A 20,247-nucleotide genomic window follows, 5' to 3' on the forward strand; every position below is an offset into this window, starting at 1 on the left:
AGTCGATGGTTCAGGCAGATTTATTATCGGGACAAATTTATATGGTCTCCCCGTCTGTCTCGAACTATGGATAAGTCGATGTTTGTTATCCTAGCTTTGAGTTGTGGCCAATTTTTTTTTATCTGTATATGGTTACATGCTGCCAGTTTCGGTTCGGTTCAATCGATTCTGTCCGGATCAGCGTTTAATACTACGAATACTAGCTACGTCCACACGCCGACAGGGTGTCACGTAATTGCTGCATGCAGACACAATCGATGACAGACTGAAAACACTTAAAATGTATGGTGGTCGAGAGGGGACATAACTTTCTCGCCTTTGAATATGGCCGCGAAATTGCGATAACACGAGACGAAAAAGCGATACCACAAAACGAGAAAGCGATAGCGACGACATTGCACAATTGTTAAGAGTACACGTCATTGTTATAGTGCCCAGGGGGTTGTCGCTTTATCGCTTTCTCGTGGCCCTAATTGAGGGGCAGAAACAGATGTCCCCACTCGGCCACCATAACAATGACATGTACTTTTAATAATTGTGCAATGCAGTCGCCGTGACATATTAAGGTCATCCGCAGTTTTGCTTAACTTTGGTTTGTTTGTTTGTTGTTTAACGTCGCACTCAGCAATATTACAGCTATACGACGGCGGTCTGTAAATAATCGAATCTTGACCAGACAATCCAGTGAATGATATCATGAGATAAACCCAACCCTCATCCCAATGCAAATCAAATATAGTGGTTGCTCCCTGACGGAGATATTGTGTGGGGACGAAAGACAGAGGATCATAGGATGTTTAGCGTGCACGTGACACCAAGACATAGCATATATTTATTGTATTATTACAGCATAACCTCAACGTTGGTTGTAATGAACTTTTGTTTCTAACAAAACTGTTTGACGATGGAACGTTTCCTCGCCAGTGGGGAAACAGTATTGTTGCTCCACTGCACAAGGCAGGAAATATTCAAGAGACTAATAACTATATATTTTCAAAATCATTTGATATTGTTAATATCCCCCATTGACGCATATTGTAAAATGCTTTTCTAAATAATGAGGAAGACATTTATTGTATATGTATATATTTTCAAAATCATTTGATATTGTTAATATCCCCCATTGACGCATATTGTAAAATGCTTTTCTAAATAATGAGTCAGAAATTTATTGTATATGTATATATTTTCAAAATCATTTGATATTGTTAATATCCCCCATTGACGCATATTGTAAAATGCTTTTCTAAATAATGAGTCAGAAATTTATTGTATATGTATATATTTTCAAAATCATTTGATATTGTTAAATCTAGAGTTTAATAATATTTTTTGGGTAATTAACATTTACCTTTTAACAAATTATTAATGTTCTGATACGATGTCATTGGTGGCAACATGTGTAAATTAAAGTTTGATAAATGTAAACAGGTTTTATATCGTAAATAAGATCTTGAGTTGTCTTATCCGGCTTATATTGACATATTGTCATATATTCTGTCGTTGTAAACTTCCTCAAATGATACAATGCGGGTTCGATCCAAGCTGATGAAACATGTTTTCCGACAAAATTTGACAAATCACTTGAGTGCCAAAATAAGGGTAAACAATAGGTACTTGAATTGTGGCTTCACGATAACCTAAGCATGTCAAACTGACAATCAAGTGACAATCAACTGTCAATCAACTTTCATTCGTGAAAAAATAAGGATCACTGAAAGCTTAGAGTGATAACATGGTTCAACATTAAATGTATGACAACGAAGCGCCTTTATAAACAGCAGGTAAAAAGAAAGCATACATTTGAAACTTGGATTTCATCTAGAAATTACAAACGTTATCAAAACGTTACCAGCCTGAAACAGTCGCCGAAACACTACATAACAACAATGATGTCCATATCAAACACATCACCATCGATAAAACATTTATATTTTCATTTTAAGCCACTATCAAACATGGGGGTATACTTTCTTTTGCCCGGCAATGTATATCACTTCGTCGGGGTTCGGGGTTTGTTACATGGCCATTAAAACATCAATGTGATATGTCGAAGGTCATGCCCAATATACAAAGAGACAATTGAAACGACTGCGTCATGACACACGTGTCTCAAAGCTTTGTTTCATATGTTGAAGTGAACGATTCTCACTGTACCCATGTCCACGAATCGCTAATACTATCAAATATGCAGAATTCCTGCGTCGATAAATTAATAATATTGATGTAGCAATATTTTCACCGTGGTATTAAGAATGGTTCCAAACCACAGATGGGTATATATCTCCCTTCACGATCGAATTATCTAGACAAGAAACCTACGGACGAGCGTTGCTGAACATGTTGACAGAAATTGGTAACACCCAGGACGAGTGATGGGTGTGTTCGTTGTGGCGTCTTGATGTCGATTAACCTAAACCTAAAGACGAGAAATATATGCTGTGTTTTGTGTCGAAAATGGTGATATTTCATTCTCAAAATTTGATGGTCAACGAGTCTGTAGGACTTTTACGAGCGCTTAACATGGGCGATGCGGGCAGACGATGTAGAGCAATCTAATGTCCCAGAGCTCTCATACATAACGTCGAAACTAGTCTGTACTGTTGCCGGTTTTATAGTGCGTGATGGGAGCAATGGAAAGGCAGCTATGGTGGTGAATAGGTCAAGGGTATCTATCATAATAAATGATATGATGTCATAACATACAGCTGGGTGATCGAAGATGCGAGGATATTTGGGAATGTAGAAGATTTCCTCTCATGATATATACAGGGTTAAAGGTACTCAATTCACGAAACGTTTTCCTTTTAATGTCCACTGATAGGACCCGAGAAGATCCGGGTTAGAATAGGTCTTCAGCAACCCATGCTTGCCATAAAAGGCGACAATGCTTGTCGTAGGAGGCGACTTACGGGATCGGGTGGTCAGGATCGCTGGTTGATTGCGTTGATCGATGCTCCTGATGTCAATCACTGGATTGTCTGGTCCAGACTCGATTATTTACACACGTCATATGGCTGGAATATTGCTGAGAGTGGCGTTAAACAACAAACAAACAAAACAAATCCAATGATAGATTTAGACTTTCGATGCGTTATTAAACCATTGCACAATGAGGCTGATTAATTATATCGGCTAATAAACCGCCCTTTGTGTATTGGTTAAATAACACATCGTACGTGTGTATTAACATCTATCATTTGACCTTGGTAGTGGGGACATGAAGCTTGGTGCTTTGGTGTGGGTTGGCTTTCTTACTGTTATGCCAATATGAGATATATCGTCTTACATTTCGTCATGGAGAAATCAACAGATTCCAGTGATTTCTCCGACTTAAACATAATCCCTCCGTAATGTTTATGACCTAAAACTGCGTCAGTTTTACTGGTTAACATGCGCAGAATAGCCAATGAATTCCTGGCTCAGAATCAACTGCGACAACAATAGCGCGACGTCAACACAGTTGTTTAAACATACAGAAACGCATCGTCTCAATCAACTGATAACGATAACTGCTTTATGCTTCAGGCAAACACCCCATGCGTCATTCGTCCACCTCAGTTAATTACATAATGCCAGACTGCCTCCGTGGTCTAATGGTAGAGCGTCCGCCCGGAGAGCGGAAGGTCCTGGGTTCGATCCCCAGCCGCGTCATACCAAAAGACGTTAAAAGATGGTACTTGTTGTTACCCTGTCTGGCGCTCGGCATTAAGGGGCTAAAACAAGGACTGGTCGGCTCGGAGTCAGTATACTGTGTCTGAGTGGGGTATTCATGTTAAACTGCGGCATGGTATCTCAGTGGGCTAGCACTATAAATCGGCATCAGTCCGGACTAGTACAAGCAGCCACACAAACACAAACACGTACATGCACGTTGCTATATAAGTGCAATAATCTTGGACGCGATGTTAAACCCCATTTCACCTCACCTCACCACGCAATGCCATATTATGTTTATCTTCAGCTAATGTCAATATTAATCTTCTTTCTTTATCATAACATGCACATATGACAACAGGCGTCAATAGGTCTGAACATGTTGACAATGTGATCAACCGTTGAAAAACATGTTGTTTATGCCTATGACTGGTGCTTTCAGCAACAGGTCAAATGGACAACGACTGTTTTAAACAACGAACAGTGCAAGATTGAAGGTGGTGGTTAAAGCTACCCAAAACACACGCCTATTATTTTACTGATCTTGTGAACATCCAATTAACGCTTAAATTCAAAACCCTTATCTCGATTTTTGAATGTATAATGAGTTAACACACGTATCTGTGTGAAGATGTGTTTCCCCGACACAAGTGCACACAACATTTATACTACATTATTTTGTATTTATACTATTGGCCGTTAAACATCCCAAAGCTGGTGCGTTCAAAATGATTTCATGGAGTTGGTGAGGTGAGGTGAGGTGAGGTGAGGTGAGGTGAAATGGGGTTTAACGTCGCGATCATGATTTCATAATTGTGCGGGTGGTGTGTTGTGCTTGTACGTGTCCGAAATTACGCCGTTTTCAAAGAGCTAGCCCACTTAGATACAATGCCGCAGTTTAACACGGATACATTATACTGGTTCCGATCCGACCAGTCCTTGTTCTATCACCAAACTGCCGAACACCATGCAGAGTAACAACAAGTTCCATCTGTCCATCATGTCTTTTGGTGTCACGCGGGGATCGAACCACCGACCCGCTCTTCGGGCAGAGGCTCTATCCACTACATCGGAGAGGAGATGGTTATATAAATATGTCAATAGAGCCTATGTCAACGTCTGTTTCACATCGTGTCCGGTGGCCGTGGTCATTGTCCGGGTCAGATTGTTCAAGTATTGACCATCTGTTCCAGGTCGTGACCTCATATACATCAACTACTTACCGCATCCGGTCACACTACTTCGTGTACACACTGTGTGAGAACCCGAACATTTAGTTAGATCTAAACACTTTTATAAACTACCGGGCGAAAGAAAGCACGTTGTATAATGGCTAAACAAGAAATGGTTATTCGATGGTGATGCATTTGATGAAGTATTTCGGTGACTGTTATCATGCAGCCTAGAAACGTTTTGCTAGCGTTTGCAATGCTTTGGGCAAATCCAATTTCCAAGCGTATATTTTCTTTTGCCCGGCAGTTTATAGGAGCTACACTTATCCGTGATGCAGCATGATTTGCCCCCACTAGATAATATCTAAAGTCATGATAGTACTGTTAATTAAGAAATAAACGACTCGTGGACGTTTAATAAAACACTGCAGCGAGAATAAAGCCTGACGGGCGCACCTTGAATGGTTTGTTCTCCCTGCAGTGTTTTGTTGCACGATAAACAACGACAACGAGTCGTTTATTTGTTTTATGAGGTATCAACATTATATACAGCCTCTTTGATGACATGATATTTACACGTGGTGTCATAAAGACTTGACAGTAACATAGTGACGTCATAGAGTTCATTGCACCATGAACCTTCATTGAGTAAGGGCCAAACCGTATGAACGTCGGAGCTAGCGACGAGGGTTGATATATAAGTTCTGAGGCTCACATGGAAGGAACTGCGTAATAGGGAGATCATTGGTAATGGATATTACATAATGTCATAGGACCCGTGAAGATCCGGGGTAGAAGAGGTCTTCAGCAACCCACGCTTGTCGTAAGAGGCATCTAACGGGATCGGGTGGTCAGGCTCGTTGACTTGGTTGGTGCATGACATTGTATCCCAAATGCGTGGATCGATGCTCATGATGTCAATCACACAGATTAAAACCAACCAACCAATCAAAGATATACTATATATGTATTATGTTCAGGGATTTGTAGAGGCGTTCTCTGAAACCAATATTGGTCATAAAGTCTAGAGCAAAAGATTTTAAATTGATAGGCATTTCTTAGAAGTTAACACATGTTAAAAGTAACCACATTTTATGCATAAGAACTCCTTCATTTTACTGAAGTGGTGACTTTTCGGTATAGATCCTTATACCGTTGTCAAGCAAGGACGCGCCATTACAGTAAACTAAAGAGGTTGTTACCAAGGCCTTAAATTATGTCTACTTTGTAATTTTTTAAAGTTTACCTCTGAATTTTAGAAAAAAATTGAAAACAATTTCTATGATGACAAGATAATGTATTGCTGAGTGCGGCGTTGTCATGGAGGTATATCTACAAAAGCTTGACTCAGTTGAGCAAATTATTTCGCTGTGACTTTCTATGAGAGGCCCAGGATGTATCAATCACTATCGTATATTTAATTAACATTTATTATCACTGTTTTGTTGTTATTAAAATAATCATCATAATACTTTTCATGTTGGTAATTTTATTATATTATTTACGATTATTTCGGAACCATTGTCGTTGTCATGTCTGAACATTTTTTTATTCACAACATTTTCAAGGGCCGCAGTGTGCTTTGTTCTGTCCCTTAGATGTGTAGGATCAGCTGAACATGGTTCATGGTTCCTATACTTGGTACGAAAGCATCAAACCCATACTCTTTGGTTTCATCAAATGTCGCTTTGGGCTATCCCCCAGCACGGGTAGAATAGGTCTTCAGCAACCCATGCTTGCCGTAAAAGGTGACCATGTTTGTCGTAAGAGGCGACTAACGGGAACGGGTGGTCAGGCTCGCTGATTTGGTTGAAGCATGGCATCGATCCCAATTGCGTGGATCGATGCTCATGATATCAATCACTGGATTGTCTGGTCCAGACTCGATTATTTACAGACCGCCGTCATATAGCTGGAATATTGCTGAGTGCGGCGTAAAACAACAAACCAACCAACCATCTATCCCCCAGCACAATACAATGTACAAGAACCGAGATACTGTTCAAAGCGGTGTTAAATCCAACTCACTCACTCGCTCGAGCAGGCATCATAAATTTGCTGATGAACAGCTGTGTGTGAGAATTCAATGTTTACCAACGCCTTGGCAGTTTCAGTCAGCTGTACTGTCACGGTATTACAATGTCCCCGTTGTAACACACACACACACACACACACATGCACAATACCTCAACGACCAGTCTAGCAAAATATGAACCGCGTGTGCTATATATAGACTAAGTGTATTCACCACACAACGAAACCTCGTCGTCGTGTCAACTTCCGTGACTGTCGAGGGGGGCGTGACCGCGGTGATAGCACATGACGCCAGGCTGTATGGATTTCAGTGTTGTGTGTTCGCGTGACAGCCACCATGTGACGAGATCAATAGATGTGGTATCGTTATCCTTGATTTGACTAAAGGTTTATGGTTTCACGTGAGTCTTGTGTTAGTCTGCTCTGGTGCACACAGTGGTAACTGACGACGTGAGTCCGGGCACATCTACAGGAGCGTTTGTGCAGGTAAGGGTGAAATACACGATGAACACCTTGTACGTGATGGTAAACCTTCACACTTTGAAAGTATGTCAGTGAACAGGTGTGACGTTTATATAAGTTGTTTATGTTCATTAACCGCTACACACAAAGTTGTTAGTTGAGTGCTGAGCAGAGTAGACCACAGATCTTTCCGGCCACCTATAGCCGTGAGTTGACTGAAGAGAGGTGAAATGGAGTTTAGCGTTCAAGATTATTGCGACGTGCATGTACGTGTGTGTGTGAGTGGCTGCTTGTACTAGTCCTGACTAATGCCCAATTTATAGTGCTAGCTCACTGAGATACTATGCCGCAGTTAAAGGGCAAGTTCACACGGAAATGAACCATTTTTTCTTGTACTTTTTCCACATTAAAAGTGTTAACATAGAAGTGTCATAGACAAAAATATAAAAACATCATATTAATTAACATATTTTTTGCACTAAAACGATTAATATTTTTCACATTTACCAAGTGTTCTTTTTCCATAACAAAAACACCATGGCTTATGCCCCTTGCAATATGACGTCATTGGTGCCAATTGATAAACATTATGACGTCATCATGCTTTGTTAGAGCCGCTTCACGTGGTGTAGGTACAGTTTTGTGATTCTAGCATCTCAGATGCCAGCCAGAATTGTGTTATGCTGAGTCACCCTGCGCCGGAGTGTGTCGTAGACCATGTTGTTTTACCGCAAACTGGTCCTTGATATCTTTTGCGTTGAGAATAGACAGGGACCCAGTTGAATTGGCACCAATTACGTCATAATCTAAGGGGGATAACTCAGGCCTATTTCGCTCGTAAAACGAAGGCCTCATAACGGCATATCACTTTCACACTATTGTGAGCTTCCTACTTTCACTGTGAAAAAAATGAGTGTATATTTTCAAACACAGATACTAACTAATTCTAAAATTGCGTTTTGTTTAGAAAAAGAAAGAAAGTGATTTTTGCGTGTACACTTCCCCTTTAAAGCCCCATCTGCGGTAGTAACTACCGCACTCTAGTGGGCGGAGCTTATACAAGTGATCTGACAGGTCAATATGACGTCATGATAACACATACATTTCATTGGTTAATGAATAAACGGGTGACGTCATGTAAACACCCACCCACGTGGGTCGTTTGACAACAAGGACGTAAGTTTTAATGGTAATATAAATATTTACCAAACGATTCCAAGACTTTTCAACAAACGCGTACATCTTTGGTTTCAAAACCTACCTGCCATGTCGTCTTCACATCTTGCGGGCTATTTATAGTCAGGGTGGGGCTTTAAACATGAATAACCCACTCAGACACAGTATTCTGACTCTTAGCTGAGCCGACCAGTCCCTATCTTACCCCCTTACTGACGAGCGCCAGGCAACAACAAATACCATTTTTTACCGTCTTTTTGTATGACGCGGCCTGGTATCGAATCACGGACCTTCCGCTCTCAAGGCGGACGCTCTACCACTTGACCACGGAGGCGGTCGAGTTGACTGAAGCAGGGTGACACTTAGATAAGTAATCAAACACCATCTCTCCAAGTTGTCGCGGGATGCTCCAGCAGTAGGTGTACAGTGTAGGGTAGTAGACTAATTAACCCAGTGGTTAAAGCTTTGGGTCAGCACGCCGAATTGTGGAGACCCTGGTTCGATTCCCTTCATGTTAATAATGTGTGGAGCTCATTTTGTGTGACCTAGCTCGAATATTGCCCAGTGATGCGTTACACCCTAACTCACGCAGTTTCATATTGTCTAGTCTGTCTTACAGACCCTGATACATTTAAATCAACTACAGCCCATGCAAGTCTATAATGTTTGGCAAGTCTAGATTACTGCAGTATCAGCTTATTTGAGGAGGATGTCTTTGTATTATTGGAAACGTTTTTTTTTATAGACATATACTAACCACAGCCCGAGCAGATATCTCATCTATACAACTAGGTGTTGTATGACGTTTGTCACAGCTCTGTATCACGTGATCACGGGTCTGAGGTGCGTGCTCAAGAGCCACCTTCCTCATTTGTTGACATTTCTTTCCAGACAGCAGTATGGCGTTTTCGTGGTTTGTGGGGCTGCTGATTGCCATGGCAACGTCATGTCAGTCAGCGAAACGTCCAAACATCGTCTTCATCGTTGCAGATGATCTGGTAAGTTAAGAACAGCTCCGAGGCCACAGCTACGTAATAATATGCTGTCAGCGTTTTTCACCAGCGAGGATCTTGGAAACGATTGAATATTTTAGAATTAGAGAACAGTCTCTTGAATGTTGTGCATTTTAGGCGATAAATCCCCCATGAAGACTCAGGTTAGAATTGGTTTACAGCAACCCTTGTTTGTAAGGAGCGACTAACGGGTGGTCAGGATTGCTGACTTTGTTGATGCATGTCATCATATCCCAATTGCATAGATCGATGCTCATAATGTCAATCATTGGATTGTCTGGTCCAGACTCGATGATTTACAGACCCCCGTGATATAACTTGAATATTGATGAGAGCAGCCTAAAACAACAAACAAACAAACAAATGAATGCATTTTATACGATAATGAAACTCTCAGCTGAAAGGAGGGATTCTGAGCAAGTCATGAATGTTCCTTTAATGCCCCTTTCAGTCAATGTTGAGATACCTGCAGGTCGCTGAGATGGCTGCATGTGTTAAAGATCTGACGAACACAAATACATGGCCATTCTGAAAATGAAATGGCTGACCTTTAGTCTACTTGTCTGTATACAGGGATACAACGATGTCAGCTTCCATGGATCTAATCAGATCCCCACCCCCAACATCGACAACCTCGCCTACAACGGCATCATTCTCAACAACTACTACGTGTCTCCAATCTGTACCCCGACTAGGAGCGCCATCATGACCGGCAGATACCCCATACACACAGGTGAGACAGACACCCCATACACACAGGTGAGACAGACACCAAATACACACAGGTATGACAGACACACCATACACACAGGTGAGACAGGCACCCCATACACACAGGTGAGACAGGCACCCCATACACAATGGTGAGACAGACACCCCATACACACAGGTGAGACAGACACCCCATACACACAGGTGAGACAGACACCCCATACACACAGGTGAGACAGACACAACATACACACAGGTGAGACAGACACCCCATACACACAGGTGAGACAGACACCCCATACACACAAGTAGGACAGACACCCCATACACACATGTAAGACTTGCACCACACACAGGTGAGACAGGCACCACACAAAGGTGAGACAGACAACATACACACAGGTGAGAAAAGCACCACATACACAGGTAAGACAGACAACAGACACAGGTGAGACAGACAACATACACACAGGTGAGACAGACACCCCATACACACAGGTGAGACAGACACCCCATACACACAGGTGAGACAGACACCCCATACACACAGGTGAGACAGCCACCACATACACACAGATGAGACAGCCACCACCTACACACAGGTAAGACAGACACCCCATACACACAGGTGAGACAGACACTATACACACAGGTGAGACAGGCACCACACACAGGTGAGACAGACAACATACACACGGGTTAGAAAAGCACCACATACACAGGTAAGACGGACAACAGACACAGGTGAGACAGACAACATACACACAGGTGAGACAGGCACCACACACAGGTGAGACAGACACCATGCAGCAAGTGAGACAGACACCCCATACACACAGGTGAGACAGACACCCCATACACACAGGTGAGACAGACACCCCATACACACAGGTGACACAGACACCATACACACAGGTGAGACAGACACCCTATACACACAGGTGAGACAGACACCACATACACACAGATGAAACAGCCACCACCTACACACAGGTAAGACAGACATCCCATACACACAGCTTGGACAGGCACCATACACAGAGCTGGGACAGACACCATACACACAGGTGAGACAGACACCCCATACACACAGGTGAGACAGACACCCCATACACACAGGTGACACAGACACCATACACACAGGTGAGACAGACACCCCATACACACAGGTGAGACAGACACCACATACACACAGATGAAACAGCCACCACCTACACACAGGTAAGACAGACACCCCATACACACAGGTGAGACACACACTATACACACAGGTGAGACAGCCACGATACCCACAGTTGAGACTCCATACACACCGTTGAGACAGACACCCCATACACACAGGTGAGACAGACACCATACACACAGGTGAGACAGACACCCCATACACACAGGTGACACAGACACCATACACACAGGTGAGACAGACACCCTATACACACAGGTGAGACAGACACCACATACACACAGATGAAACAGCCACCACCTACACACAGGTAAGACAGACATCCCATACACACAGCTTGGACAGGCACCATACACAGAGCTGGGACAGACACCATACACACAGGTGAGACAGACACCCCATACACACAGGTGAGACAGACACCCCATACACACAGGTGACACAGACACCATACACACAGGTGAGACAGACACCCCATACACACAGGTGAGACAGACACCACATACACACAGATGAAACAGCCACCACCTACACACAGGTAAGACAGACACCCCATACACACAGGTGAGACACACACTATACACACAGGTGAGACAGCCACGATACCCACAGTTGAGACTCCATACACACCGTTGAGACAGACACCCCATACACACAGGTGAGACAGACACCATACACGCAGGTGAGACAGACACCCCATACACACAGGTGAGACAGGCACCCCATACACACAGCTGGGACAGACACCATACACAGGTGAGACAGACACCATACTCACAGGTGTGACAGACACTATACACACAGGTGAGACAGACACCCAATACACACAGCTGGGACAGACACCATACACACAGGTGAAACGGACACCCTTACACACAGTTGAGACACACACTATACACACAGTTGAGACTCCATACACACTGTTGAGACAGATACTTTATACACAGGGGTGAGACTCCATACACACCGTTGAGACAGATACACTATACACGGGTGAGACAATGGACACAGGTACCGACAATGACTACACATAACAAACGTCTTATTATTTGTTCAGGGATGCAACATAGCGTGATCGCCGGTGACGAGCCATACGGACTTCCCCTGACTGAGACCATCATGCCTCAGTACTTCAAACACCTGGGCTACAAGAGCCACATTGTGGGCAAGGTAGGGGCCGTCCTTAAACTACACGAGCGCTTCAGTACCTGAGACTAAACACTTCCAAAATCAAAGTGATCTTGTCTTTCATGTTTGTCCCTTAAAAGAACGGTAAAATAACAAGATAACAGGCTCCTGCGTAAATGGTTATTCTTCAGAAGGCTGCACTGGCACTCGTTCATAAACAGTTCTTGAATTTCAGTGGCATCTCGGGTTCTTCGCCAAAGAGTATACGCCCACGTATCGTGGGTTCGACTCCCATTTCGGCTACTGGCTTGGCTGCGAGGACTACTTTGATCATACGTCGGAGGCGTGGCTCGTAGGTGTAGTGTTGAGAAGGGTGGCGTGATAGCCTCGGTTGATATGTGACCGTACGCAGTGACGGTGATCGTAGCCGTACGCATGAAAGCATGACATCTTCCCGAGACAAGGGCGTTAACTGACTATAAAAGTCAAGTTTCCACTGGACTTTTATAGTGAGTTAACGCCCTTGCCTCGATTGGTTGATACGTGACCGTAGGTGAAAGTAGAACACTTATAGAAAGGTAGGGTTTGGGACATGGTTTGTCGAAGACATTGGACAAATGTTGTGGTTTGGGGACACGGAAGGGATTTGAATGGATCATTTGGTGGACATGATTGTTCAAGATGAGGAAAGCAAGATGAGGAAGTCGCCCACGAGTCATGGTCGTAAGCGAGACGGTGTGAATAAGGAGGAGGTTTTAGGAGTGAGTGAGTTGGGTTTAACGCCGCTTTTAACAGTATTCCAGTTATATCACGGCGTGTCAGCTTAATGTGGGAGGAAAGCCCGAAGTGATGCAGGTGTCAGACGTTTACCACTTCGTCGAAACCCACGAGCACGGGTATGGTGCTGACAAACCTAGAAACATAATCGGGGCGAACCGGGTTTCGAACCGAGGTTTTAGGAAGGGAAAAGTCGAATGGTGTGTTTGAGGGCACGACTGTATTTTAAGGTACAACTGAGTAGGAATGAAAGTATGTGTTTGTCGATGGACTACGATGTGTATGAGCGTTACATGAGAACGGGTGGACAGTGTATCCAGATGGGTGGTGTCTACTGTAGGTGGAGGCTGGGGATTTAGTGTTTGACGTCAATCAGCTCTCGCGACTTGAAAGGTGATATGGTTAAAATGAAAGTTGATATGGTTACACTGACACCAAATCTTACGAACGCCCTTGAAGATAACACTATCTATCACACCGTAATAGGTACCTTCAAAATGTGACATCCGGGATAGAATAGGTCTTCAGAAACCCATGCTTTCCATAAAAGGCGACTATGCTTGTCGTAATAGGCGACTAACGGGATCGGGTGGTCAGGCTCGCTCACTTGGTTGATGCATGTCATCGTATCCCAATTGCATGGATCGATGCTCATGATGTCAGTCCATGGATTGTCTGGTCCAGACTCGATTATTTACAGACCGCCGTCATATAGCTGGAATATTGCTGAGTACAGCATTAAACAACAAACAAACAAGCAAGCAAAGCTTCAAAATGTCAAATATGTCTAGATATACAGTAGTGGTACGTATTGTATTGATGAGAATGTAACATTATTCAAGAAACCAAAAGTCATTTGCAAGGTTAAAGACTGATGTATGGAGGGAGAAATATCTGGAAGATTTACATCTGAATAAACTTCATGGAACATGCCTCTGTCACCATGACCAAAGAAACGGTGACCTTGACCTCGACTTCCTGTTTTGCCAGAGTCAGTGGGGGCTGGACTTCCGGCGGAACATGGACCTTCTGCACAACTACACTGGTCAGTACTCCACGGAGCTGTTCACGCAGGAGGCCGTCAACATCATCAACACCCACGACCAAAAAGAGGTAGGATGCATAAATGACAACCGAGTTTCTTTAAGGATGAATGAGTGTTGATGTCAAACATATATACACATTTCCCAATTTACGCTTGTTGATTATGAAATATATTTTGCATAACTTGAGGTTTGCAAGGTCTGAATATGTGTCATCGCATGTATGGCTAGGTTTCATCAAGGTATCGTAGGATCGATGGGGTAGCCTAGTGGTTAAAGCGTTCGTCCGTCACGCCCACGACCCGGGTTCGATTTCCCCCATTGGTACAATGTGTGAAGCTCATTTCTGGTGTCCCCGCCGTGATATTGCTGAAATATTGCTAAAAGCGGCGTAACACCATACTCACTCACTCCAGGGATCGTAATGCTCCTCTTGAATACATCACAGCCATGACAGAAGCCATGCGGTCGGATGCGCTCTACCGCGTGTATCCAATCAGGCGCTGTATCACATGCGTACAGCATCAAATCGTGCTGCAAGAAACCTTGCAGCCAAGTACGCTATTGGTGTGTAAAAGATGCTGTATTTGGCCATATGACCTCTTCGTTATTTTTTTGCGTCTTAGTATTTTGAGACAGCAGATTTAACGCATGCTGAGACTGTTAATTGTTTGTGAATAGCACAGTTGTTCATGTGTTCGCTTGACAGACACAAGACCCAAGTTCGGTGTATCTCTTACCCGTCATGTGAAACCCGTGTATTGAGTACAAACACGGATTAAACCTCGAGCGGTGTAAACCACTTTACTCTGGTTGCTGTGGTAACTGTCTAACGACGCTTGTCCCCCTCCCCAGCCCCTTCTGTTGTACCTCCCGTACCAGGCGGTTCACAGCGCCAACTTGGACGCCTTCCCCCTACAGGCGCCGGAGAAGTACACCAAGCGTTTCCCCAACATCCAGAACATCAACAGGAAGCTCTACGCAGGTCAGTGCCCCAAGGATTATTGGTCATGGACGTTTGGAGAGCATATGAATACCAAATGGAAAATGTAGACAGACAAGGAAACAAATAGAAAATAGGACTAGTTTACCTCTGTTGCGTAGGATTTGGTTCGGTTGTTAATATACAAAAAGTCATTCGATTGTTTGTTGTTTAACGCCGCATTCAGCAATAATACAGCTATATGAAGGCTGTATGTATATAGGGGCGGTCAGGTAGGCTAGTGGTTAAAGCGTTCGCTCGTCACGCCGAAAACCCGGGTTCGATTCCCGATATGGGTACAATGTGTGAAGCCCATTTCTGGTGTCCCCCGCCGTGATATTGCTGGAATATTGCTAAAAGCGGCGTAAAATCAAACTCACTCACTGTATATAAATAATCAAGTCGGGACCAGGCACTTCAGTGATTGACATCATGTGAGCGATCTACACAATTGGCTCTCTGCCTGACCACCCGATCCCGTTAGTCGCCTTCTTACGACAAGTATGGCTTGCTGAAGATCAATTCTAACCAGGATCTTAACTTAAAAGAACATATATTTGAACCTGCACGGGTCTTGAGGTCAAAGCCTAATTACGCACCAGTAGCACAACTGTCTCAGGCTAGGGACCAACTAGGGTAGTGTAAAATGTATTGTGTTGTCCATTGCTCTTCCAGGTATGCTGTCTGCCCTGGACGACGGTGTGGGTGAAGTGGTGAAAGCGCTGACCCAGACCGGACTCATGAACAACACCATCATAGCGTTCACCACTGACAACGGGGGACCCTCCAATGGGTTTGATGGCAACGCTGCAAGCAACTACCCACTGAGGTAACTTTACCATAGAGAAGAATACACAACAACTCGAAATGATGGACCATGATGACTGTAGTGTCACTTCAAGTCATCCAGCCTGAAATTTCAACTTCAAATTTTCAAATCGGGTAATTTCTAACCTATAACAAGCCTGGCTCAAACGAAAGAATCTAGTTTTCCGGTTCTTTTAGTTAAAACAAGACCAAAAGCTGTTTCCTGGTGCTCACTGTTAATGGTCCTAATGCCTAGCAACACGTAGAGGTAGGGAGACGGGTGACCCAGTCGCCTAAGGCGCCGCAATTCGCTGTGCAGAGTTGCGTCCATTGTGCACGCCAGAAACCTATGATTGTGGGTTCGAATCCTTGTTTGCCCCGATTATGCTGATATAACTGACATATTGTTCAACTCACTCACTCACTCGTAGAATGTAATCAAGGTCAAAGCAACATAACTGATCCGATCCCGTTTCACACTGAAACATATATTTGTGGATGAAGATGTTTTTTGTCTTTCAGGGGGGTCAAGGCCACGCTGTGGGAGGGTGGAGTTCGCGGGGTGGGGTTCCTCAACAGCCCCCTCCTCCAGAAATCCGGGTACGTGTCGCAGCAGATGATGCATGTGACGGACTGGCTGCCCACCTTGTTCAGCGCGGCAGGCGGAGACCCCAAGATGCTGAAAAAACAGGATGGGTTCGATTCCTGGAACATGTTGTCCACCAACGGCACGCCTGTCAGGGCGGAGATGCTGCACAACATTGACCCCATCAACAAGTTCGGCGGTCTGAGAGTTGGGGAGTACAAGCTTCTGACCGGTAACGTTGGGTATGGCGATGGCTGGAATGGGTGGTACCCGCCCTGGCAGCTTCAGGAGGATACAGATCGTCTTCACGGCAGTAAATATGACAAAATGTCAGACAACTCTTGGACAAAGTATGCAGAATCACGCCATATCCCTTCAAATGATGTGCAGACAAGCAGACGACTTTCTGGCACTCCCGTCCCCATCAGCTGTGGGCCTAAACCACAGAACGCCAGCACGAACTGTGAGCCGATGAAGGCGCCTTGTCTGTACCACATCCCCTCCGACCCCTGTGAGTACCACAACATCGCCGACCAACACCAGGACATCGTCATCCAGCTCCTCACACGACTCGTGCAGTATACGTACACCATGATTCCCCCGGGGAACAAACCACTCGATGAGAGGGGCAATCCCACTCACCATGGCAACGCCTGGGTACCCTGGGTGGAACTGTAGACTTTGATAATTATTTTTTTTAGGATTTTGCTAGCTCTTCATTTTATACCCCCACCTCAAGTCTTCTACCGTCTGTAGATTTGTAGATTTTCTTGACCACTTGTTTTCGGGTTTCAGCTGGATCCCCGGAGTCCTCGTCATATGTTGAGATTCACTATGTTTGCTGTCAGCCAGACATAACATTTGCTGTTGTTTGTCATTTAAGTTGTGACTTTTTAATAGGGCACATATTGCTGTAAATTGCTGTACTTACTGAAAGTGTGCGTGTGTGTCTGTGCGTGTGCGTGCGTGCGTGCGTGTGTGTGTTCTTTGACGCCGCACCCTGCAATATTCAAGCTTATTTCGGTGGTCTGTGAAAAATCGCGCCTGGACCAGCCAGACTACGCTCTTTACATATTGTGCAATATATGAAATATACCTCATCTGTGGTATATGTAGATAATGTATAATATTAACATTACACCTAGTATTAGTGGAATAACCGTACCATGGATGTTTGTTATTATGTAGTGCCAAATTGTAAATAAAACGCTGTTATTTCCGGTAGGTACTGAGACTTACGTCGCTGTGATGTGAAACTACGTTTTGTCCTATGTAAGCGTCGCTCTTCTCTGGTCTCAGCCCTAACGTTTGGAACATGGGCGGGTATTATTCTCTCTCCGGACAGTTTGCCACAAAAGACGAAGGTGGATCTACAGGCTGATTCTGTGATGACATGAGGCTATGACAATAAAGGCTGGACATGTCGTTCAGTAATCGGTCAACATGTTATTTCACAAGGAACCACGAGGTTTTTCATAGATATAGTTTATTATTTTCTTAATAATTTTGTACTTGTGCCATTTGTACTGCGGGATAAATATAGTTTTTTTTCTTGACATTTCTTTGTTCGTCATTGATGTGAGGTATAAAGGACACATCCCATTGTTCTTCTGTAGCTCCATTTAATATGTCCGTCCCAGACTTGACACCTGACATTGTCCGATAATAAGTGACGTGAACTGGCAATCAATGCAACACAGCTAACCCAAAGATAACAAATTACTAACGTGATGTTGTCATTAATAGCAGACGAGTGCGAAAATGTCCGGCAACGTGATGTTGGCCTGTATATAATCCAGTCTGAACTGGCCACCACTGAAACGAGCAAGATTTACACCATCACTGAAATTTGTCCAGCCATCAGCCCGGCTGTCCGATCCCAGTTTCAGGACATGAAGGGGCCGTGAAGATCCCGGGTAGAAGAGATTTTCAGCAACTCATTCTTGTAGTAAAAGGCGACTATGCTTGTCGTAAGAGAGCACTTACGGGATCGAGTGGTCAGGCTCGCTGACTTGGTTGATGCATGTCATCGTATCCCAATGCGTGGATCGATGCTCATGATTTCAGTCGCTGGATTGTCTTGTTCAGACTCGATTATTTACAGACCGCCGTCGTATAGCTGGAATATTGGTGAGTGCAGGGTCATAGACCTGAGTTCCAGACAAACAACTCTGCTTGCTGTCATGGAGCAAGACATCCAACAACAGTTCAGGCTCATCCCTTCAGACTGTTTTGAAACAAAGTTCTGTGAAGGATGAGTGAAAACAGTGAGTGAGTGAGTGAGTATGGTTTTACGCCGCTTTTAGCAATATTCCAGCAATATCACGGCGGGGGACACCAGAAATGGGCTTCACACATTGTACCCATGTCGGGAATCGAACCCGGGTCTTCAGCGTGACGAGCGAACGCTTTAACCACTAGGCTACCCGACCGCCCCGAGTGAAAACAGTCAAGGTGACCTAAAATTTGACCAGCTGTTATTGTCACTCAATACTTTCCAACAGTTAAATCTCATGGTGTGTGTATATGATTACATATCCACCTGGTACACAAGGGAATGATGAATGGTACAATCAATACCTTCAACATGTTGTATACAGATGACATAACATCAACATTCTCAAATATTGATTGTTTCATGGGGATTTAGGTAGCCATGTGCCATCACAGCTGTGTGCAATATTTCAGCCCTTACAGAACAGAATGATCAAAAACAATGAGCTGGAGCTCCATTTGTCCCTGATTGTGCCTGATTAGCCAGCATTATTAAACTAAATGCCCATGGAAGGCAGAATGGAAAAACCTTTACTTATCATCAATAGAAATTGTTCTCAATTTTTTTCTGAAATTCAGAGGTAATCTTTAAAAAATTACAAAGTAGACATAATTTATGGGTAACAACCTCTATATTTACAGTAATGCCACGTCATTGCTTGACAACGGTATAAGGATCTATACCTAAACGTCACCATTACAGTAAAATAAAGAAGTTGTTATGCATAAATTGTGACTACTTTGTCATGTGTCAACTTGAACCTATCAAACAATTTAAAACATTTTGCTGCAGACTTTATGACCAATATTGGTTTCAGGGAATGCCTCTATAAATCCCTGAACATAATACATACTAGTATATAGTATATCCCTGAACTCATATCGCCCAGGAATCTGTGGTTGTAGCTTCATTATAACAGAGACAAGTAAACATCAAGTCATTACCATGAGGCCGCAACTAGAAATCCCACTGCAGACTTTTAATAAACCATTTCTGCATGCTGTATTTCACACTGTTTTTGATAAACGTTACTAGGCAATTACTCTAAATACCCCTTCTGCACAGCTATTTTCTGTAAAAATATCTGTAACATACACATGAAAATATGGACTGGCATGTTATTTTTAGTCTTTGAAGGGGGCACTTACCATGATTACTCACAGACTGGTCTGAAGTTGGTCATGCGTGCTTATTAGAGCAGGGCACTTAGATTACCAGTAATACGGTAACTGGTACGTAGT

At 43.7% G+C, this 20,247-nt stretch overlaps 1 protein-coding gene across 1 annotated transcript; it reads left to right on the plus strand.

The window, feature by feature from the left end:
- The first annotated feature begins 7,129 nt into the window (after positions 1-7,129).
- Positions 7,130-18,287, plus strand: LOC139465850 (arylsulfatase B-like). Its single transcript, XM_071247803.1, has 9 exons — positions 7,130-7,349; positions 9,393-9,499; positions 10,088-10,247; positions 12,466-12,578; positions 12,772-12,888; positions 14,304-14,426; positions 15,212-15,341; positions 16,014-16,167; positions 16,668-18,287. Exons 2-9 carry the CDS (start codon positions 9,401-9,403, stop codon positions 17,407-17,409), a joined length of 1,638 nt encoding a protein of 545 aa, XP_071103904.1. The 5' UTR covers positions 7,130-7,349; positions 9,393-9,400; the 3' UTR covers positions 17,410-18,287.
- Positions 18,288-20,247: the final 1,960 nt, after the last annotated feature.

This window comes from Haliotis cracherodii, unplaced genomic scaffold (genome assembly GCF_022045235.1).
Source record: "Haliotis cracherodii isolate W230 unplaced genomic scaffold, xgHalCrac1.p SCAF_18, whole genome shotgun sequence".
NCBI lineage: Eukaryota > Metazoa > Mollusca > Gastropoda > Lepetellida > Haliotidae > Haliotis > Haliotis cracherodii.

Excerpts from the sequence above, each read along its gene's own strand:
- LOC139465850 (XM_071247803.1), top strand. The coding sequence starts at position 9,401 with ATGGCGTTTTCGTGGTTTGTGGGGCTGCTGATTGCCATGGCAACGTCA. Across the intron at positions 12,889-14,303 it reads ATACGTCGGAGGCGTGGCTC|AGTCAGTGGGGGCTGGACTT; the intron begins GTAGGTGTAGTG and ends CTGTTTTGCCAG. Across the intron at positions 16,168-16,667 it reads GCAAGCAACTACCCACTGAG|GGGGGTCAAGGCCACGCTGT; the intron begins GTAACTTTACCA and ends TTTGTCTTTCAG.